At 38.1% G+C, this 23,569-nt stretch overlaps 1 protein-coding gene across 2 annotated transcripts in view; it reads right to left on the bottom strand.

The window, feature by feature from the left end:
• Nucleotides 1-919: 919 nt before the first annotated feature.
• The window catches only part of LOC121328893 (protein bicaudal D homolog 2-like), a 33,641-nt gene continuing 10,991 nt past the window's right edge, over nucleotides 920-23,569 (bottom strand). For both annotated transcript variants that reach the window (XM_041274033.1, XM_041274034.1), the window contains 7 exons: nucleotides 20,734-20,946; nucleotides 14,120-14,272; nucleotides 10,624-11,076; nucleotides 7,546-8,382; nucleotides 6,496-6,663; nucleotides 5,186-5,337; nucleotides 920-1,027 (listed from right to left, as the gene is read on the bottom strand). In XM_041274033.1, coding sequence (XP_041129967.1) covers nucleotides 949-1,027; nucleotides 5,186-5,337; nucleotides 6,496-6,663; nucleotides 7,546-8,382; nucleotides 10,624-11,076; nucleotides 14,120-14,272; nucleotides 20,734-20,946 — 2,055 coding nt within the window. In that variant the 3' untranslated portion in view covers nucleotides 920-948. The remainder of the gene's footprint in view (nucleotides 1,028-5,185; nucleotides 5,338-6,495; nucleotides 6,664-7,545; nucleotides 8,383-10,623; nucleotides 11,077-14,119; nucleotides 14,273-20,733; nucleotides 20,947-23,569) is intronic.

Consider the following 23,569-nt stretch of genomic DNA (forward strand, 5'->3'; position numbering starts at 1 on the left):
ATGGGCTAGGCACAGAATGATTGCTGTCATTACCAATAAGTCAATATGGGAAAAAAGGAAAGAGCCATCTGAAGACCTTAGGCAGAAAATGATTTATTGTCACAAAGCTGGAGAAGGATAGAAGAATATTTACAAGCATTTCAGTATCCCAATTTCAACTATTGTTTCTATTCTCAAGAAGTACAAGACTCGTGGTGCTGTCACAGTGCTCCCTCGGTCTGGAATAAAGAAGGTTCTTTCACCAAAAACAAGTAGAAGAATTGTGAGGAAGGTTAATAACAAAATCTCAGATTGACTGCCAAAGACATTCAAAGTGAATTGGGTGCAAGTGGGACTGGGGTTTCCATTTGAACCACAGGTTGAGTATTGAATGGTAAAGGTGTCAATGGTCGCAGGCCAAGGAAAAAGCCACTCCTTGGAAAACGTTACAAGGACAATCGCTTAGTTTGCAAAACAGCATTTAAATGACGGATATGAGTTCTGGTCAAAGTGATGAAACAAAAAATAAAAATCTAGCTATTTGGTCACGCTGATAGTCATTACGCTTGGAGAAAGTCTGGTGAGGTGTACAAAGAAAAGAACACCATACCTACAAGTCAAGCATGGAGGTGGTAATATCCTTCTATGGGGCTGTTTTTCCTCTAATGGCACAGGAAATTTAGTTCTAATACATGGTAAAATGGATTCCATAGCATACCAAAAGATACTGGCCAATCATCTGAAACCCAGTGATGTAGTCAAGACCAAACATACTGAGACCAAGACTGAGACCGAGACCAAGAACAATATATTTTTGTTGTGACCAACCTTATAAACTAAATAATAAACACAACAAAAGTAACAACTGAAATTTGTTCTATTGACTTTTTCCAGTTCCAATCAATTCACTTAGGAGTACACATCCTGAAAAGGTGTATAAAAACATTTACTGCAACAGGTGGCTGTGAGCTAGAAGGGGAAGCTGCGCTGAGCTTCGGGAACTTCCCATACTCTGTATGAATAAGAAGGATGTTTTCGCTTTAAATGCCTAGAAAACAAAAAATGAAGATGGAATTATCTTAACAAATGTGGTCCTGTATTTACTGATCATTCTCATGTCTGTAAAACCATTGGGGCGTTAACATTAATGACCTTCACAATTAAGATGGTTGGCTACAAACTTAATTATGTTCCAAACATACTGCATACATACACACACTATATATATATATATATATATATATATATATATATATATATATATATATATATATATATATATATATATATATATATATATATGATGTAAATGGTTGGTTTTCAGCTACTTGCAATCTACACAGAAACTTAAGTAATACTCAATGACTCATAGGCCTCACTTTTTATCATTTTGTATTGCACATATATGCATATGTGCTTGCAAAATTAATATTTCACATCAAACTTCTAGAAAGAAATAAAATGAACTCAGCAAATCTTCCGATTATTATTATTATAAGCAATAAGCATGATATAGAATTAACTATAAGCTGCCATTGAGATGTAGTTATGGAGTCCAGGAGACCTGTTGAAACGAAAAAGAAAAACAAAAAAAAGTTGGCGAATCTCCAGAGCTCCACATACCTTTGATCCTTTTGTAATAGTACATTTTTACACGTTTTTTTAAATCTTGTGTATCTTGATCTTTGATTTAGTGATAGGCTGGTGGTTTTATGAATAAACGTTATTGTTACAACCAAGGTCTGTGTGTTATATAACTATAAACGGTTTCGCTAAATAGAACAGCTATACACATGTAAAAAAATTGGCTTATCTTGAAAAAGAAGTTCCCCGCACTTCTGTCGCCTTTGTGTTACAATGTCTGCACTTTGCCGTCCATTTATTATTATGTTCATCAATTATAAAATTGATGTAGGCAAACTGAATGACGGCGGCGGCTGCTTCGATGCCATTTCAGCTCATAGAAAAGAGAAACTTGCAAGGTCTGAATTTGTTATGGAAACTGTCAGTAGCTATGCTTCTATCCAAAAAAATAAAAATGTGCTAAAAAACGTATGCGTATGAAAAAAAAGCATGACGATGGAAACTGCAACATTCGTTTTTTATATATTACACAGACACACACAAACACAAAATCACACGGACATATGATCAAGTACATTATTCTGTGAACGCAATAGCAGGCAGCTTAGTCATTTAAAATATACCTTTAACATACGTTATTGCAGTGGGCATGGAGGCGATATTATTATTATTATTATTATTAATAATAATAATAACTTTTACTTTATATGGCGTCTAATGCAAAGCATCTCAAAGCACCCTGCAGTTTCAAACACGGTCGGTAGCAAAAAACGTAGCAAAGCACAAAATGCAGGGGCACGGACATATTTTATTTTTGGCTCGACAAAAACAGTGATACATAATTCCAGAATTATAAAATCTAAGAGTGCCAATAAATCAAGGTGCGTTTTTGGTTGTTATATGTTTTAAATAAGAGAAAAATAATACGTAGCCTAATATACAAACCAGGAAATTCCTAGATTAAACGGGTCCCAGACGGGAGATTGGTCTGGAAAACGGGAGGGTCCTGATCAAGACTTGACAAAGTAAGTAATATATTGCAGCAAATTGATTTGATGGCAGGAGTAAAGTTTGCTTCATGGGAGAGGCTGAGAGACGCTACAGCAGCATGAAATCCGATGTGTTAAATTTAGTAATTTTGAATGCTGCTCTAGATTCGAGTATAATGGCTACATTATTTTATATTTAATAGCTGTCAATGTATAAAAGTGAGTGCATTTTGAAGGTTAAAAAAGAAATGAAAATAATCTTGAGAATGTTTATGAATGAGACCAATGTGCGTGCTGCCTGCTATCAAGAACAAAACCCGACGTGCCGAGGCCGAGACCGAGACCCAGACCTTAAAATGTGGCCTGGAGACCGAGACCGGGTCTCCAGACTCCATCTCTGCGGAAACCCTTCGCTACAAAACTTGGTTTAAAGTGCAACTGGACATTCCAACACAAAAACGATCCAAAGCATACATCAAAATCTACTTCAGAATGGTTAAAGAATAAAATCAAGGTTTATTTCTTGTAACTTTTTCCTCATCCACAAAAGATGATAAGATAAGACTTTTCCTATAATTATTTGTTTGATTAATTTCTAGAAAATATAATGTTTCCATTGGGGTATGTAAACTTTTGACTACAAATGTATATATTTTTTAATAACGACAGACCCGATTAAGGCTTTTTGGAGCTAATCTAAAGCCTGCACCACCCTGCTTGGACAATTTAACAAAGTGGCCAGTTTTTCGAAAAAGACACACAGAGACAGTAAGACAACAGGAGAGAGAGAGAGAGAGAGAGAGAGAGAGAGAGAGAGAGAGGGGAAGATACGGTAAGAAATGTAAATGGATAGAAATCTAGTTACACTAAAAAAAACTTTAAAAACAATGAAGTTTAAAAGCATAGGTATGTTGTTAGACAGGGCTTGATTAATGGAACTCAAACCAATTAATTTAACTAAACCTGTTATGTCTTGCTAGCTTTATATTATTAGCCTTTACTCTTTCAGAAAAACCATTTAAAACCAAATCAATGGGAAAACCATTCTCACTTAAAAAAAAAATGACACAGATCTTGATAGATCTCCTGCTAAAGAATATCCAGTTTCATTACACTTTTTTTCTTTGAACCTTTTCCCAAACAGTGTACCATGCAACTGTACCACCACATCACATGCAAAGATTAATCTACAGCCAAACAGCAAGTCATTTATTTTCCACAACACTTTGAACCAATTTTAATCTACAATGGAAACACCAATGGTAGTTTAAAGGCAACCATCTTAAATAGGTCTAGCATACCAGAAGTGCAGCATATGGAATGTATTCAAAAGCTGTTAAGGGAAGGACCTTGTTCACAAAAGCCGCAAGCAGTAATTATTCATGTAAAAAGCCAAGGCATTATTGAGCTATATATAATGATGTTCAAAGGCAGGCCACACCCTGCTGCAACTTGCAATACTGAAAGACCATAAAAAAGTCAACCCCTCTTGGTTTTGGTTTGTCAATCAACACCAACAGATTTCTTGAACACTTAATTACTGTAAAGATTTTGTTTTCCACTTTTTTTTCCCCTTTCTTCTATAGTGGAGTGTGGATTGCAGCCAGGAACCAGATTAAGGTTGTACAAAACTAGGTACAGTATGCAAACGGTTTTAAAAAGAAGTTTATATGCAAGGTGTGCTATTCTGAAATGTACAGCAGAACCTCAAAGTTAATAACGAACCACAAATGGTTGTTCATAAGTCTGAAGTGTCTGTAACTCTGAAACTTATTATTTATAATGGCTTACTGTACATGTACTGTTTTTATATATATAAAAAAGGTCTACACATTTAATCTGAGGGTTAATAAAAAAAAGTAGGATTAGTTAATTCAGGAGTTTGTTGGAGGCGATTGAAGGAACTGCCTTTTAATTAACTCTGTAGTACATCAACTCATCTGGGAATGCAATCTTACTTTCATTTTTCAGAGACTAATCATACAAACACTTTACAAGAAATCAATTCCCCCCTCCCCCATGTAACTTAACAATTTTTAACACAAAGAAGCCCATCGCCAACTGGAAAGGTGGTAGATTGATAGTGTCTGTATCTTCATTAGCTTGTATCGGATATTCCCAACAGTAAACTCTTAAATCATGCCACACTTGGTTAAGCATGAATGTGCTCAGCTAAGCTAAAATGTAAGTTTCAAAAAGTACCAGAATGAGAAGCATTGGAGGGACATTTTAGTAAAAGATGTATCAAGAATCCACACAAAATGTAAAAGGCACTAAAGAGAATCAAGCAGATGCGAGTTCTGGGGAGTTGTTGTACTTTCTAAACCAGGGGTGTCAAACTCCGGTCCTCGAGGACTGCAGAGTCTTCTGGCTTTCATTTGAACTTAAGCTCTCAATTAACATCACTGATCTAATTATTTGTTCAATTGGATATTTTTAATATTTTTCATGGTCTTTTACAGTTGATTTAAAATATGCACTTGATTCAAGGTACACTACCGATGAAACACTGAGGCCTGCAGAGAGGTGTTAATAATAAAATTAGACTAATTATGAAATTGAGAGCTCGGGTGGAATGAAAGCTAGTCCTCCAGGAATTTCAAACGCCTATTCTAAACCACAGTGTAACTGACCTGCTGGCAAACATGGACCTCATAGAGGAGAAGGTGGCGGAGTCCTCCTTCAGGGCCTTCAGCTCATTGCGCAGCTTCACCATGGTCTCCGAAACCAGCGTCTTCTCGCTCTCATACTTACTCTTCAGCTTGGACAAGGTCACTTCCGCTGTCTGACACACAAACAAACACACAAAGCATCCAGTGAAAATATCACGGAGGAGTTACAGAGAAGAAAAATTGGGCAGACCGACTACCCCAATATCTCAGGGATTGAAACTCTCGCAGTGCACTTGTTTAGGTATGTTATTAAAATGGTCAGACTTGGGACAGAGGGAAGGAGACACTTCTTCACATAGATTGGCCAGAGTATGGAATGAGTTTAGTCATGTTGTTGATGCTGAATCACTGGGATCCTTTAAAACCCAACCTGACAAAGTTTTGAGGTCCAGAAGATATCAGGACCCAGACGATCTTAAATGGGATGAACATTGTTCATAAATTCTTATGTAACTAGAGGTTTTTTTTTTTTTCAGCTATAAAAGGGAGAAACAATTTAACATCATACTCCTGGCTCATGATCATTTAATTAATAGACTCAATTAGGGGAAGTTCTGAAAACCAGGACTGGGTGCAGGGCTAGTGAGAGCTTGAAGCCCAAAAGATCAGAGCTGTAAATGTTTGTTTTAGGTGCTGCAGTTAAAGAAAGAGTGACACTTAAGCAAAATCTACACAATAATTGGAATACTTTGATCATAGGGAAAAAAGCTTATACTGAGCTACAGCACAAAATATGCCATGTTTTTCTTTCTGCAAAATCAAAGTTGTTTGTGTAGCAATGCTAAAATCCATTTGGGATCAGGCAGTGATTTCTAAGAGACCTCTCCCCCAGATGACTCTGCTTACTAGAGATACAATCAGCAAGCGTTTTCCTAATTGAATTTCAAACGAGTAAATAAATTGACAACAAATCAATGCACTAAGAACACACTTTGTTTTTCAAAAGCTAGAAGCAAAAAAAATTGATAGATGCATCAGAGCTTTCTAATCCAACAAGCATATTCACATTGCAACATCAGTATAATATGTTCACTGACAATGTGATCTTATTAAAAATGAACTCTTCAAAGCCTTCAAATCCAACTGAAAAACATACATGTTAACATTATTATAATGGTAGTTTAATACATGAAAATATGCTCCTTCCATAATAAGCTCCAGGACCAGGAAAGTTAATTGTTGAATGAATGTTTAAATCAAGGCTTGCAGCAAACAGTAAAAGCTAAGGTGATCAATACTAGATTATTAATGGCTGCATTTCGGCTGCCTACCTGCTTGTTTGCCTTGAGGACAGTCCTGAGCGTGGCGATCTGCTCCCTCTTGGTGCTGAGCTGAGACTTCAGTTTCAGCACCTCCTCCAGGAGATCCTCCCCATCCCGCTCTGCCTCAGGGAAGGAGGCAGGTAGAGTGTCTCGCTGCCTCGAGAGCTCCACTGCCACCTGTAGGCACAGAGATGAATTGCAACGCTTTCTTCAAACACCACCCTCTCATCTCCTCTCATGTCATATATTGGCTGCCCCAAAGGGCAATTCTCAGTTGCAGTTAGATGAAAAACAATGCTGAAAATATTCAACATTGGCCATGTTTGTGTGGAATTGTGGATGCATAAAAAAAAGTCATGATCCTTTACAGGTGTGATTTTAACAAAGACTGACAAGTCTGACAACATATAAATGCATAATAATTTTATTTTTATATAGCACCTTTCATAGTGGACCACTATCACAACGCACTTTACAGAGATAGGCTGTGAACTGTGCATTATGCAGAGTCACTTACAATAAACAGGACATTGTAAGTCAGTCAGTGGCGGGATTTGAACTGGTGACCTACTGATGCAAGCCCTGGACTTTAACCACTGGACCACACTGCCTCACTTTTATTGGCTCTAGCTTGTGACAAGCTATCATTCTTTAACATCCCCAGTTTCTGAAAGAATGCACAGCAAACTATGGAATAATGAACTAAAAAAAAGACAGGCATTATAGTTTAATGTAAAACTGACCAAGAATGTGCTGTACTTGAGGACTGATACTAAATTAATATAGTAAAACTGGATGTGTAAACCGCATAACAGACAAATTAATAAACACCTTGTAGATACACCGATTACATTATATCCCCTTTGGTCACTGAGTGTATAATTGTAGCACACTACAATTTCTATCTGTGCTTAATAATGCATATATACATTGCACAAGTCTTGGCAGGGCAACTTCTCATACCCCATATCATTACAAAATAAATAGTATCTGAAGGGGCTATAGAAGCAATGTATGGTCCACGCTATGAACAAATAAATATAAAACACAAACATGTACCTGTAGGTGCTTTATCTGTCTGCGTACCACGGCTATCAAGCTCTTCACGTTGGAGGGGTCCCGGAAGTCCAGGGTGGGAGAGTTTGGGCTGCCCCCTACTGGAGAGGCCTCGCCGCTGCTCCCACTTTCCGCGACGGGGGAATCCAGGTTTAACAGGCTCTTCGAATACAGGTCCAAAGACCTGCGTTTCCTGAGTGGGTTGCGGCTGCCACGACCCTCCCTGTAGTAATCCAGCATGACGCGGTTGGGCGTCATGTTGTTGCACATGCAGATGTGGTGGTACAGATAGGCCAGCTCCTCAGAGAAGGCTACCAGCTCGTCCTGGGCCATGCTCAGGCTGCCTTCAGTATCGGTGGCCACTTTGCGGGTGGCTCCGATCTCCTTTTCCAGCTCAGAGATGCGTTCCTGGTCCTGCCGGCTGGATTTGATGCACTGCCGGATCTTTTCGGCCAGTTCCTGTGCCTCCCCCCTCCACCGGTCCTTCTCCTGCCTGCACTTGCTCTCCAGGGCGGAGTATTTGGCCCTGGCCTCTTTCAAGTCCTTCCTGAGCCGTGTCAGTTCTCCGTTGGCGGCTCTGAAGCGGCATTCCAGTGTCTCTGCCCCGTTGACGTCCAGTTCGTAGTATTCATCCTGCCCACTCTCCCCAGAGTGAGTGCAGTGCTCCTTGCTGTGCCCCCTACGCTGCAGCAGGAGCGCCTTGCAGCCCTGCAGGGCCTCCACTTGTTCGGCCAGTTTGTGGGTCTTGCAGTGCTGTTCTGCCAGAGCACCCTTGGTGTTCTCCAGCTGCCTCTGCAGTTCCTGAACCGAGCCAGCTAGGCCTGCCTTCTCTTGCTCCATCTGCCAACAGATATCCTCATGTTAGTTAATTCATTTTTATCGCTCTTGCTCTCTCGGTCTCTCAGGAACACACACTTGCCAAAGAGTATTACCACACCCTACATCCACAGCATGTAAATGAAAGTGTAACGTATGCACATATAAAGAATTACAACCCCAGATTTGGATACTCAATAACAAAATGTGTCTACCAAGTTTTATCACTTACAAATACGAAAAAAAAAACTTCAATAACAAATGTTTAGACTACAAGTTTTGATGATTAGTTTTAATTTAGATCCATACATGACTGGCTGATGAACTTTTACATTTTTATGTTATCACAATGCCATGCAAAAGGATTTTCACCAAGGAAGAGAAAGATGTTACTTTTTTACCGTGTGAAAATTAGCTAGATAAAATGCAACTCTGTAGGATACAGTAAATCTTTTATTTTTATTTATAAATGTCAATACAGAAGAAACTAGGTTACTACTTTAGACAATCAATTATTCATCTGTTACTATTTGAGGAGCGCTTACTTCATATTTGGTGTATACTATACAATGTATGGGCCTTTGGGGTCACTGCAGAGCATGGAGTTCAATCAAAGAGTTGCTAAGAATTCAGTCCTAGGAGATGTCTGTACTGGTGTCCGTAACAGGTACACGGTATACTGTATGTTCCCATAGCAGTGGAGTATTGATATAAACAGCTTTAAATGAAGAAATGAATCAGTGGTGGAAGTCTAGTTTGGCTTGAAATCGTAATAAAGCTTTTTTTTATTTAAATGATTGTTTTGTGTAATTTTAGCACAGTGCTGCAGGTATAGAGGAAGGATGTGGTCTCTCATCTGCACACAACAGGAAAAGATAGCTTACATACAAACTCATTCTATCACATAACATTATTCTTATAAAACGCAAATCCAGTTATTTATTAATTAACTTGGATGCACTGCGATTTAAAAGTCTTTCAAACAAGAAGCTGTAGGTGACATTTTCAAGCACTTCTATTGATCACCAGACAAATTGACTCTGCTGAACTTTGCACATGGAGAAAATTGCTTGGAAATGCCTCTCAGAACTAGTTGCTTTCTATTAGAAAGAAACTATAAGCGACTCAGTAAAGTCAATTGACTGTTTAATGTTAAATTAATTTAGCAACAAGAAAATCACTGAAATCAACAGCGTCAAAAGGAGGAACTGTTCTTAAACTGGTGTTATCTGCAATCATTAGTCTTGTCATATGACTTTCAATATGTTTTGCAGAACTATTCACCAGCAGCCTTTAAAACAATAAGCAACCACATTACTGTATCTTCAAATGAAGCACATGAGGTCATCACCATCACATCAGTATTTCAGAAAACAGAAAATCAATGCAAGCCATTAAGATAAAAAGGTCCATGAAGACTGTCTTTCAAAAATACTGCTTTGTGCACATGTTTGGTCTTAAAGAATCTAAAGCAAGCAAAACAGATAAGGAAGGATTTCAAAGTAGCTTAGAATTATGAAGGCAAAACAATGTAAATTTAATTAAGTTTAGTAGTTCAGCTGTTGCACTACTTTGTTACACGACCCCAGCAAGGCAACAAAGCCTGTCTAAAAACAAGTGTCTGATCAAAAGAAGTTTTTCATGTGTAAACATTTCCAGGTGTGAGCAAAAGGGATGCTCTGTATAAACATCTTTTAAAACTAAACAAAAGTGTAGCCACGAGAAAGAAGATCGCAGAGGGAAGAGTAAACTGTGTTTGAGGAAAGAGAGGGAGCGACACAGACAATTGTGATTGGTTCATGATCTGCATAAAATGATTATTATAATGCCAGTTTTAATTATTTCAGATCATTTGAGGATTAACCTTCAAACAAGTTTGGGTTTGTTCTTCTCTTTACTAAAAGTCTTCAAACAAAGAAGAGAAATGATTCTAGTTCTATATATATAATAATATGTATATATATATATATATATATATATATATATATATATATATATATATATATATATATATTAAACGCTACTGAAACTCGCGAAACAAAACAACAGTAAGTTTGAACTTATAAACTTAAACTACTGAACGAACTTTTAAAAAAAGAAAGCAAGAGGTATAAACTAGCTAATTTTTTTCAGTAAAAAATAAACATGCTTTTATTTCCAAACTGTTTGTTTTATCACACTGCTAATTAAGGGGGTTATCTTTCAAAGCTTGGTAACTTGTATGTTCAGTAAACCTCTGTTTGCCACTAGGCGTGCGTTGGTTACCTGGAGCAGCTGCTGCCTGAGTCTCTGCGTCTCGGAGAGGTTGAGCTCACTGAGCAAGTCCGAGACCAGGCTGGGAGCTGGGCGGAAGACTTCGCTGTTGCGGGGGGTGGAGTTGCGGTGGTGGCGCTCCCCATTGACGGGGGCTCCGTTGTTGAAGCCGCTGTCCCCCTCCTCCTCCTCCTCCTCCTCAACTGGCAGGTTTGGGTCCAGCCCCAGCTCATCCAGGTGCAGCTGCAGGTTGCCAAGTGAGTCGAAGGGGTTGAGGCTGTAGGAGGCGAGCTCCTTGCGCAGGCTGTTCTTCTGCTCCCGCTCCTGCTTCAGAGCCTCCAGAGCCTCCTCCAGCTGTTTCTCCGAGATCTCCCGGAGGCGCGCCTCCTCCTCCAGCTGAGCGTTCAGCAACTCCAGCTCCTCGGAATGCCGCTTCAGCTCGTGCTTCACCGCCTCGAACTCCACCTACGCGGGAGGGAAGAGCTGGTGGTTAAGTATGGGAGCAGGCACAAAACACATGATTGACGAGTATCAACCTCCCTCTAGACTCTCTTTAAGGCTGGCAGCAGACCTACCCGAGGGTCTACGATTGCCAAAATAATCTGCAAGAGGCCAGATATTACACTTTATCATAGCATTTACTGTTAACCTGCATTCGTAGTGGATTATACTTACATTCTGATTAATAACATTTTATTTTTTATCATGTATGGGGGTGTTTGTATTCATTTCCATAACAGTAATTCAAAATGTTGAGGAAACGTTCAGGCTGTTCGGCCCAACAGGGTTAGTACCTGCTAGCACACCAAGAATGATTATTCTAGAATTGCATACATTAAATAAAAAAAAAAAAATGAATATCAGTAAAAATGAATGACAATTTATAAAACACACATTATACATGACACATTAATATTCATAAAAAAAGCGTCAATGTTTAAATGTAGCTGATTTACGACCATATCCCCATACCACGTTTCAAGAAATATACATAAAGAACCACCTCCCCAGTCACCAGTGTTTGTGAACACTTAGCACTTTGTGCTGTAAATAGGCTTATCAGAAAAGGCTGGGTTTACCAATGTGGCTTAAAATGACGTGTCAAAACTAAAGTTCTGCTTTGATAAATAAATTGATGAAAATACTGCTCAAACTGTCATTTGTTGATTAATACAAAGGTAAGCACATGGATGCAACTGCAGTGGAGTTGTTATGAGAAACCTTGCATCAGTCGTTACTATTAGTTTTGAATATGACTTGCAGCACCCAAGTCTTATTGCCCCTTTTAGCTTAAAGTTTTGTTTTACTTGAAATAAATCCTCCATTTCCACTTGTCACACAAATCGGTTCATTTTCAGGGTAAGGAAAACACAAGCGGCCCAAAACAAAGGTTTATTATTTAGCACTCAACCCCCTAGTTGTCTTGTGTCTTTTACATGCTACCACTGAGATTTTTTTTCTATGGCGTACTGTTTTCCATTTCTGCAGAAATGTATTCAACAAAGACCACTTGTTGGAAACTTACTGTTTGGTCATCCATTACACTACAGATACATGAATACAAGAGGAACCATCTCAAAGGGAATCTCTAATCAAATAATATAACCTTAGGCAAGGGAACACAATGTTTACAGTAATTTTATACTTTTTATTTGATCATTGAAATTAGGAGCTCCTTTGATATAAACAGGGTACAGTCAATGCCTCAGGGAAAGTTCTGTTTTTTCTTAAATTATATAAAACGTACATTTTTATGTTCACATTCTGATTAGCCTGGAACAAAGAAGAGGGGACTGTTGCACTGTTAACGCAAAACAATACTTTAAGTGCAGCACAGAAACTAGGACCAGAGGACACAGATGGAAACTAAGTGGAGACAGACATAGGCTAGGGTAGGAGACACTTCACACAGTGGGGAGGGTAAATAATAGGTTACCTAGCCATGTTGTTGAGGCAGAATCCCTTGGACCCTTGAAGAACCAACTTCACACAGTTTTGAGATCAGTTACTAGGAGCTGGACAAGTTTAAATGGACCGAATGGCCTCCTCTTAAATTTGGCATGTTCCGAGTTGCAACCTTTGTTGTGTTTAATGTAATTTGGACAATGAGTCAGCAAATGTTTACTTCTAGGTGTTTATATGGGTATGCATTTATGTCTAAATATTTATGTGAACCGACAGAAAGTCGAACATGTTATATATGATTCATGTCAACAGATATAATCTTTATCCTATCTGCACCTTTATGTCATGTACCCAGAATAAATATTCCTAAAACAGGGTTTAAAACTTCCTTCTACTGCAAGTTGTAGCTGGAACAATGCATATATGGCACGCATCATGGAATAGATATTCACCGCAGATAATGGTGGTTATTTACAAACCCATGCTGGCATCATACAGACCCATGCTGGCATCATGACGCAGGATGTTGTATATTACCAGTATGCAAGTAAGTAAAATGTGCAGATAAGTATTATTGTTATTATTATATATATTTTTTTTTTAATACAACTGTGGCAGGGCAATTGCCCTGCACATCGGGAAATTAGTTTTGGTAATTAATATGGGGAAACAGGTTTGTTTCGTATGCTTTTGGAGTTGTGTATGATTATTCTTTACAGATGGGTGCTCGATTGAGACTTGCTGCCTGCTAGGCTTGGTTGAGGGGGAAGGGCAGCGAGTGATTGGCTATACTGGTCCTCCACTGAGTGTCTGTCAGCATAATAATACCCAATTGGGATTGCTCTGGGCGACTGCAGCGCCATGCTACAGAGGGGAGCTGCGTATACTCAGGAGAGCAACCGCTCTGCAGGAACTACAGCTACGCAACCCTGAAACAGCAAGTGGTGCTTGTGAAGGCAATGCCCAGCCAAGGCCGTATGAAGCAGCGGGAGTCGTCATATGAATACAGGCTTATAAGTAGGTTAATTTAGGAGATAGTGATCCCAAGTAATGTATAGAGAGGGTTACGCAGTGTAGCAGGTTGCTAGAGCAGGACGTCTCGTTTAACAAGGCTAGCGCTTGCCCTGTGTGGCACCTTTTATTTGTAGTTTTTGTACTGTTTATTTTGCCTTTTGTACAACCTGCTATATGTGTCCTCTGTGCGCTACCATCATTGGTAGCGTCTCATGACCTGTTTGTTCTTTTGTGTTAATAAATCCTGCGCGCCTGAGCGGCGTTTCAACTCCAACTACCATGTCTCTCTGTCATGCATATCAGCAGGTACCCACACACATGACCAGGAGCACCCTGTCACACTGTTCCACAGACACATGGAACACATTTACACAGTATAGCTGGGCTTCCCAAATCTGGTACCTCAGACCAGTGTCTTCTGGTTCTCATTCCAACTGAGCTCTCAATTACTAAACTAAAGTCATAATTTGACTAATAATGTGCTTAATTGTTCTCAGCTAAAAAGTTCCAGATTTCAAGTTACTTTTAAAATGCATGCAGTTGGAATGCAAGCTAGAAGAGGGTCCCGTTTCAGTTTTGAATGGTGTACCTGGTTCTCTTTCAGCACTGAAACCTGCTTCTGTAGAGAGATGTTCTCCTCCTCCAGCTCTGTGTTGTCCTGGAGTTGTCTCAGCTCTCGGATCTTATACTCTTTAATGTCTTCCCGGAGCTGGCCTCTCTCAGCCTCCAAGCGCTCGCACTCCTGAAGGGCAGAGAAAGCACATAGACCACAGCCACATTAAATATGAATGGGCAGCAACAGCCATTTTATATAGGGCAATATATTCCACTCCCTGGCTTTGTGTGTGTGTGTGTAATGATGAGGGGTAGGGGGGTTGGCTAGCATGGTCGCTCTGATTTAATAATCCTTGAGAAAATATATTGTTAACCCTGTATGAAGTTTGGTGTACAATACTTTGCCACCCTCCACAAATGAGGATACCTGACCCAGAGAGGTCGAGTGGGCTGTTTACTACTATCTAACCTCGTGAGTGAAAATAACCACAGCACAATATGAACATTCATGAAGAACTGTAGTTATACAAGGAAAATTATGAATAAAAAAAAAAGTTATGTTTAAACCAAAATTAAACAACTGTATTTGGATAATTTCCTTAGCTTAAACTCCAAATCTGCTTAGCTTACACCAAGTAATTTTGAACAATGCGATTTGCCCCTGGGTATTCTGTCGTTGGATTTGAAGGAATATGGGATAGTTTCCAAAATGAGATCCAGGGGAAAACAAATAAATAAAATAAATAAAACAAAACAAAACTCTGGATCACCGAATAGGAAAAACTTATTCGATGCTAGATACTGCAATGCTTGTAGAAATACATATTTGGAATTATATTAGTTCAATTCTACTGGTCTAGCATTATAACCACAGCACGTGAAATTGATTTTTTAAAAATTATTTTTCAATTTAATTTAATTTTGTTTTTACAGATACATTACTAAAATAACAAATGTATATCAATAAAACAAAGAATATATCATGTTTTAGCTATACATATTTATTAAACATTATCTGTGTTTTTCTTTTTTTTTTTACATTGACAAAAACAGACCTTGCACAGAAAAATCATTTATCATAATTTCTCATTGCCATTAATGTACAGTCCCCCCATTTTTTAAAGAGCTGCCTATTTACAGTAAATACTGCCCATGCCTGCTATAAAAATACAAGATAATATATATATATTTATACTGCCCTACTATTCTGGGGCCTTCTTAATAATTGTACATACAGGAATGTATATCGTATACAACAAGCTTGGAGTTTCTCAGTATTTAAACACTAAGCAAAGCAGATTCATTCATTCAAAACCAAAACAGCATTTGCTACAGTGCAAAGTTAGCACCAATTGAAATAAAACAAAGAATTAGCATACTAACACAAAATATAAGCAAACAAGCCAGATTTTCACCAAAACAGCTAATGCTTAATAGTAGTATCTTTCGACTTTGCATATCATTATTTTGTCACCTTCGGCTGCATACATCACATGCATGAACGGCTTGCTCCAAATTATACATTTGCGCAGGTGGTGGACAGAGCTTCCGTTTCCCTTGAGACCACGTCTATGGTAACGGCAGCTACAATTGACAGAATGTTTTTGTAAAAACGTAATTGTTTGCTTTAATAATTTTTCATTTTATATTGCATTTGGTATTTGCAAAAAACACAGGGCTCTAATTATAACCCAGAAGTCAATCCTCACAGAGGGAAAAGGGACGTTTCATAACAAATTAGAGAAGAGGATCACAATTGCTGCTCTAACAAGCTTGAGAGTTCATGTGACTGGTTAGATAACAACTGCACAGCACTGCATAGTAGACCTTAATAGGAAAAGACAAAGCCGTTTGTTCCCAGAAAGGAATTGTCTCTAATAGACAGACTATGAGACTATGACACAATCAGTAATAAACACAAGTTCTTTGGTTTTGTTATGCAGGTATAGCTGCATTTAATTGACAGACATCTAAAAACACTCAAAACCAGTAAACTACTGGTTCCCAGCATGACACTACCAGTTCCTGTGGCCTGTCTGAATGCACAATGCATCACAAGGAAGTATCTGCAGAATTTTAGGGCAGGGGAAAACTTAACTTCAAAGCCTGAGATCATGTGGACAATTGGGTAAAGGATATAGTATAGCTATTGCCCAAAGTTTTGCATCACCTACAATTTTAGGATTGACAATTTAAAATAAATATATAAATAAAAACAAACAGATGTTTCATTTAACATCATATAATAAAAGAAACTACAAAATGATATTGCAAAAGTCAGAAGCCATAACAGTAGTACAGTATTTCATGTTAGATTTCAAAATGTCATTTTTCAATTTGTCAGATTTTCATTAAGTATACAGAAAACTACAAAGCGATGTGTAATTCAATATGTTAATGTGACATTATTCAGCAGGTTTCATTCGACTTTTTAAACTAAATTTGTTAATTCAACAGGGTGATGCAAAACTTTTGGCCAGAGCGGTCTATTCATTTTCTGTCGTTAAATAGTCTTAATAACTTTGCAGTGAAGCTTTCTGGTACCATAAAAGCTTAGAGTATGTTTTGCAATCAGCACCATTTGAAATGAAAGGCTTTGGGTTTTCAGGGACAGTTTTAACTAGTAACAGAATCATACTGAATAACAAAGCAACCTCTATGAATAGCGCTGGGACAAAGACCCTTTAGAAGCAAGCTTTCCAGTCAAAAGATTTCATATGTAACGTATTAACATCGGAAATAAATGTCACATTCAACTATATTCCACTTTTTTTTTTTTATTATTATTATTTTTTTTTTTTTTTAAAGGAAATTTGGCCAGGGTACAGTATATTTTACACCAGACATTTAATTAGACTGGCAGCTGAAAAACACTATCTTGTTAAAATTATTAATTTTTTTTTAGTTAATTAAAATCATCCAAAAATGAAGTTCAGTTCAACACCTTTTTATTTGTAGTAAATAAAAATACAATACAGCCAATACATTTTGTCCTAGTCTAAATAAAAATAACACAAAATATTAAAACAATCACAATAATGTAACTGGACTAAATCTCAATATGCTATAGTAATGTAAAAAATACTTTGTTACAACCTTTTACATTAACCTTCATTAAAAACATCCATATTACATGTTACCTATCTGTTATAGAACATGCTGAATAGCAATGTATACTTTAGTTCATATAACAGTTTGTAATGATTTGAGGCCCAGCACTGACCTCCAGATGTAGTTAATGTTAAGCTTTTCTACATTGCTGTGTATAAAGGGATTTATTGCATTCTCTACTGGTGAGCTTAATGCTATGAAAATAAGATTATGAGCATATACAATACTGTTTGTTTTTTGTTCAATTGAATGCATGCCAATTAATCTCCAATAACCTCTAAAATGTAACAAAATGTACTTCAATTTGTAATATGCAGATTATCTCAAGGACAACAATATAGATGAAGATGGGCTCACAGACTCTGATTAGCACTAATCTTGAACTACTTTACCTAAGGTAACATTACGTAGTCTGAGACTCAGAGTCGGGGGCTGTGAAGCCAGATGTGTGTTATATTTCACTCACAGCAACCAAGGTTTACATAAAAAGGGTGCCATTCAAGATCAAACTGGTTGAATTGAGTGTGCATGTAAGGCTGGCAGTTGATACAGAACAGCCACAAAAACTGCCTCAACTGCCTTCGAAACCTCCCCTTTTTATAAACCTCAACTCCAATTGTTTACCTGCACGAAAATAAATACAGAATTATGATAGTTTATGACCTCATTTGTGAAATGTAGGGATATAAATAATAATCAATTACATTCCACAGCTATGCTAATTGTAAGCACTGCCGAATTCGATTTGGAATCGTTGTTTGGAGTGTAACCAAGCCCCCTCCAAATTGTCTTGGTTTTGCATATCCATGATATACAAAGTACATGCGTCGGATCAAGGTCCGTAGAGAATGTTATTAAAGCAACAACATTCTGGCCCAGCATCCTAAATCACAATAAAAAAAAAGAAAAGGGGAGTGGGACACCGATAACCAGGGATTCGAGACAGAACCTGAACCAGAAAACGGAAAAAAATGAATCAAACAGAAACAAAAAAACGAAAGAAAATTAAATTAATTACGTTCTGGAATGAAAAAGATATTCAGGATTTTGCTTATCAGTTAATGTTTTTTTCATTCCCTTTCAGCCTGTTGTCTCTGTCTCTCCATTGTTTTCAAACATACAATAATTTGATAAACATGCTCTTTCCATGGTCTTACACCTCAGTGGTCAACAACAAAACATTACATCACAGCCAGCTAATGAAAGTCAACATTACATTTAGCTTGCTTTTTCAGAGCAGCCAGCAAATCAAATTGCACCATATTTGCCTTCAGTTTAGGCTTCCACCTTTGGGTTGGCCACATGCTGGATCCACCTTACACGAGTCCTGTGTTCGCTTGAAATAGATAGGTACTGTTAACTTATGTACACGGAAAACAAGCTGTAAAAGTATGTGTGGCAAGTGAAGCGCTTCATATAAATCAGAGGTTTGCTAGTTATTTTCCTGGATATTAAGAGTTAAGACATTTTACCATCGACTTGAGAAAACAGCAGTGTTAATTGTATAAAAAAATGTAATTGTATTCTCAATCATTTAACGATTCATGATTTAATTCTTCAGTGTTTTATTTTATTGTTATATACAAAAGTAGTATGTAGAAAAGCTGCACGTGTGTACATGTTACATTTGTTGTATGTCTTGCTGTGAAATGTACATACCGATGATAACAACGTTCCCCTTCCTTAGTGCTTAATGAGCAGCCCTACAGCTCCAAATGCAATCCACAAGATATAGCAATACCAACACCAGAAGCAGTTGCCTGCGCAGAATACTGGGAGAAGACCATATAGAAGGTTGGACTGGAGACACGACGAAGAAGTGCTTAATAAGTGCTCATACGTAACTGATTACTTGGACGGATTCAAAACAGACTGGTTATGCAATAAGAAATATGAAGGGTATGGCACATGTATAATGCTTTGAAGAGGTGTTTAAAATACCTAAATATATATATATTTTTTGTGATAAATATACAGCAGACATGTAGAGCCCTTGAATTTTTTTTTTTTATTACGTTAAAAACACCTCAAAGTTGAAAGGTGGAACAGAACACAGAAAAAACAACACATGGCATATTTGATGGGGTCATGATCTCAATTGCGGGCAGAGTTTACTTCAGACAAGCATTGCATTATGTTATTACGTTGAATGTAAGGACTCTTACCCAGTGAGATTGTTGGGAAATGACTCCCTTTTGAATTGTTTAAAAAAAAAAAAAAAAAAAATTGTAACCTCCAACTGCATCAAAGAAAGTTGCAATGGAGAAAACAAAACAAAAAAAAGAAATGAGACTGCTGTCATTTTAAGGCTGCAACATAGGCATTGTTGTTTCTATAGACTGGAAGTGCATTTATTGATACAGATGAGTAACTTGTCACACCGTTTTCCCTTTGAGTGTCGAGTTATCTGGAGTTTACTGTATTTCAAAAATTTACTGTTTACAAAATTTGAACTGGTAATAGAATGAAATTAGCCGCTCAGAACCAGAGCCGAAAAAATCTGGTTTGAATCCCTGCCGATAACGTTAATAAAGTGTCATAACTATAAAATGATACTGTAAGGCATCAATAACATTAAAATAGAGGCTGCTTCAGTCTGGTTTTGATGTTCTGAACGGCTCTGATTACATCAGCGGTTTGAGAAACCTAATGCCATTTCCTGAGGAAATGTCTCTCAGGCTGGTTCTGTGCCATGCAGCAGTGTGCAGGGGCAAGCCTCTGTCTACAGAAAGCATCATGCTGGCAAAGATGTACTGTCTCTCTTCCGGTGTTAATTATGATCATGAGAAATTAATGTACAGTGCTCCTTTCAAATGGCCATTAAAGAATGTGCATTCATCTACACGGAAATCCACAAACCCAAGGAAAATTGTGACATTTCTCACTGCAGTCTTTGTCCATTCCAGCTAGAGAACACGCTCCCCTTCCGCTAACCTCTTTCTAAAACCACACAAGGGATTTTACGTATTTTAAAGCCCAGCAATAACCAAAGCATTCCAGACTTCACCTTTGATGGCAAAAAGGTTACTGCCAAACACATGGCATAAAACAATAATGCATATTTGTTTTTTTTTAGTCAATTATGCTTTGAACATTTGTTGTCAAAGGCATGGTAAATCAACTGTACCAGAAAGAAACATCGTAAAATTATTCGACAAATGTTTCAACTAAAGTCTTCAAAATCTAAAACATCAAGATTAAAAATAAGACGACATTTGTTTTGACGTGTATATAAGAGTCTACATTATATCCCTGCAGGGGGTTATAAATATTGCAAAATCAAACATAAAATCAAACACTGGGAGGTAATTATTAATTGATGCATTAAAAAGGAAGCTAAGCTGAATTAAATTACCCAATCAAAATAAATAGTACTACAATAATGCTGTCAGCCTAAAATTGGAAAAGAAAAGAGGTTGTCATGACAAGATTGTGCGTGCCTCTCCCAGACATTCCTTTCACTATCCTAAGCCAAACACAGAAAACCTCTGCAGGCCCCCTGTCTCAGTATCACCCTGTAAAGCAATGGCGAGTCACCTTGTTGAAGTGGTGACACAGCGTGCTGCAGCGCTCGTTCTCAGACTGGGTGCTGTTCAGGGCGGCTCGGCTCTGTTTCAGCTCACACTGCAGCTCCTCGATCCTCTCCTCCAGGGCAGACTCCTTGGAGGCGGTTTCTTTCAACAAGGACTCCTCGCGGTTCTCGCCGTCTGCAGTCACCTTCTTGCGATTACTCACAGAGTCCGCCAGCGCCTGAAACAAACACACAACAAAATGCCTTCAGGCCACTTCAAATAACATCCTGTTTCACGGTCCTGAAAATAATGCTGAGGTGTGGAGAGCATTTAATACATTTAAAAATACATTTTAGGCAGGGAATCATACAGTGCAGATTCCAAACGGAGCGTCACATTGGCTCTGGCGCTCCCGTGGGTTACGGAGGCAAACCCGGCAGGGACTGCTTCTCCTCATCACGCTACAGCAAACCCAGCTAGCCAGGTGCTCAGTGAGCTCAAAAGGGTGTTACCTGCAGGGCTGATCCTTATCCTCCAGAAGCTGGTAGCTCACGTTTCTGGGTGAAAAAGGAAACTAGTTTGGTCGTGGGACCAGAGTATGAGGGGGAAAGCGATGGGCCATTCCAGATTGGGAGGAAGATTGTAACAATTTGAGTTGTTTTAGTGTAAAACTATAAACAGGACTTCATGGCTCTGTAGATTTAATCTGTTTTGATGTCCGCAGTAAAAGTAATCTGTTAGGGATGTTTCTGTGTAGTGTTTTTCACAGTACTTGCTTTGATGGCTTAATATGAAAAATGGCTTTAGAAATGTTGTTGCAATCCTGTGATCTTTATCAAGCCAACAGCCATGATGGAACCCCTAATCTCTCAGATTTGTATTGTTAATTAAAAGTACAAACTGTGCCATCTCTAATGAAAGAACATGTACATGCAAATATGGCACTTTTACATTGTTGCCATGGATGTGTTATGGACTTAGAGAATGACTAAATAAAAAGTACCACCACTGTACTATTCAATTATTTATTTATTATGTTTGTTTGTTTATTTTTAGGAGACACCTTTATCCAAGGCATCTTGCAGAGACTAGGGTGTGTGAAGTATACATCAGCTGCAGAGTCACTTAAAACAACATCTCACCTGAAAGAGGAGGTTAAGTGACTTGCTCAAGGTCACCTAGTGAGTGAGCCTAGGACTTCCTGGTTACAAGCCCTTTTCTTAACCACCGGACCACACAGCCTCCTATGGCGTATAGGATTCAGTGGTGTACGCAACTTAGTTTTGAACTACTGCATGTACAGTATATACCATAAAACTGAATTATACAAACTCCACTAGCTATACACTTGTATTTATGTTAAGGTTATACTTCACAGGGAAACATTGAGCATTTTCCTAATGGTTGTCACACCATCATGTATCCTTGCAACAGCAGCCATTACTTAAATGTACAGGTATTTCTTAAATGTACAGGTATTCTTACTGCACTTCCGAGAAACCACTTGGGTTTCAATTATTATGACGCAGTAAAAGAGAAGTAGAGGGGGAAGAAAGCAAGAGATGCGTGCTGGTTATTGTGAGGACAGTGCGGTCCAAACTCACTGCGACAGACAGTCTGGTTCTATTTTGTGTTACACAACATCAGGAAAGGAACATGCGAAGGGTCACCAGCCAAGCAATATTTAAACACTTTTTTTTATATTTCAGTTGCTGCTATGCAATTATAGCACAGAAGTGCCTCTGCAAGACAGGGAACCAAGGATTTTAAACCAGTTCAACTTTACAAATTAGAATGTGCCACAGCAACAAATCTGTAGACAAACTTTCCCAAACTGTCTTCTCCTTAAAATTCAGCTTACTCTACCCAGTAAACCAAGGGCATTTTTTTGTTACACCAATAACATCTTTAAGCTGATCAAATCTGCATGGTACAATGCATTTGTTTAGGTTTTCAGAGCACAACTGAGGTGTGGAGAGCAACAAACTACTTTCAAGATTGAATGCCATTGAATCAATTGTATTTTAATTTGGAACAACACATTTCACATGAAAGTAAACAATTATCCCTGCTTTCCCCGAGCTGTACCATCATCTCTGTAAATGCCACTCAGAGATTTAAGTTTGTGACCTATGATCTAGTGTCACAGCCGCCACTAATGCTTTCTCACCTCCATCTGTTGGTCTGTAGGACAGATTACTACCGATGGCTCTAAACTAAGTAACACAAAACAGATCAGGGCTCAGCTTCTGACAAAAGTTAGTGAGACGCAAATATAAACTCCAACTATTTTTTAACCAAGGGTGGCACATTTAAACAAGTGTGCATGGGTTGTTTAATAGAACTGAAGTGAACATTTTCAGATTTGTTTCTAAATCAAATCAATGCCGAAACAAAACTGCCTGAAATCCGATAGGAATGTGAGCACTCAGAGATCAGACGGATCTTGTTTCAAATGGTTTGTCAGCGGCCAATATAAACTTTCACCTACATCATGCACACAAATGAACAGGGGCAATAAACATATACTGCACGTGGGCTCCAATGTGTTGTAAATTAGCCATACAAACTATCTGAAATGCCTTGTCATGCCTATTGATTTGTACCAAACAGTAAACTACACAAGTTCTAAAAAGGTTTTACTCAGCTTAAAAACAGCTAAACAATGTCTATATAGATTTCTAAGTTACCAGTTTAATGAGTCCATATTTCCATAACCATATTACCCATATGAATATCATCACTGGTCTCTATTGAATATCTTTCGGTTCTGTGCTTGCATGTGACACTTTTGGCCCATGCTGATATTTAAAAGACAACACTTCAGATTAAAAGTTGCTTACTGGCATATAATTATTTCT

The sequence above is a fragment of the Polyodon spathula genome, chromosome 16, assembly GCF_017654505.1.
Source record: "Polyodon spathula isolate WHYD16114869_AA chromosome 16, ASM1765450v1, whole genome shotgun sequence".
Taxonomy (NCBI): domain Eukaryota; kingdom Metazoa; phylum Chordata; class Actinopteri; order Acipenseriformes; family Polyodontidae; genus Polyodon; species Polyodon spathula.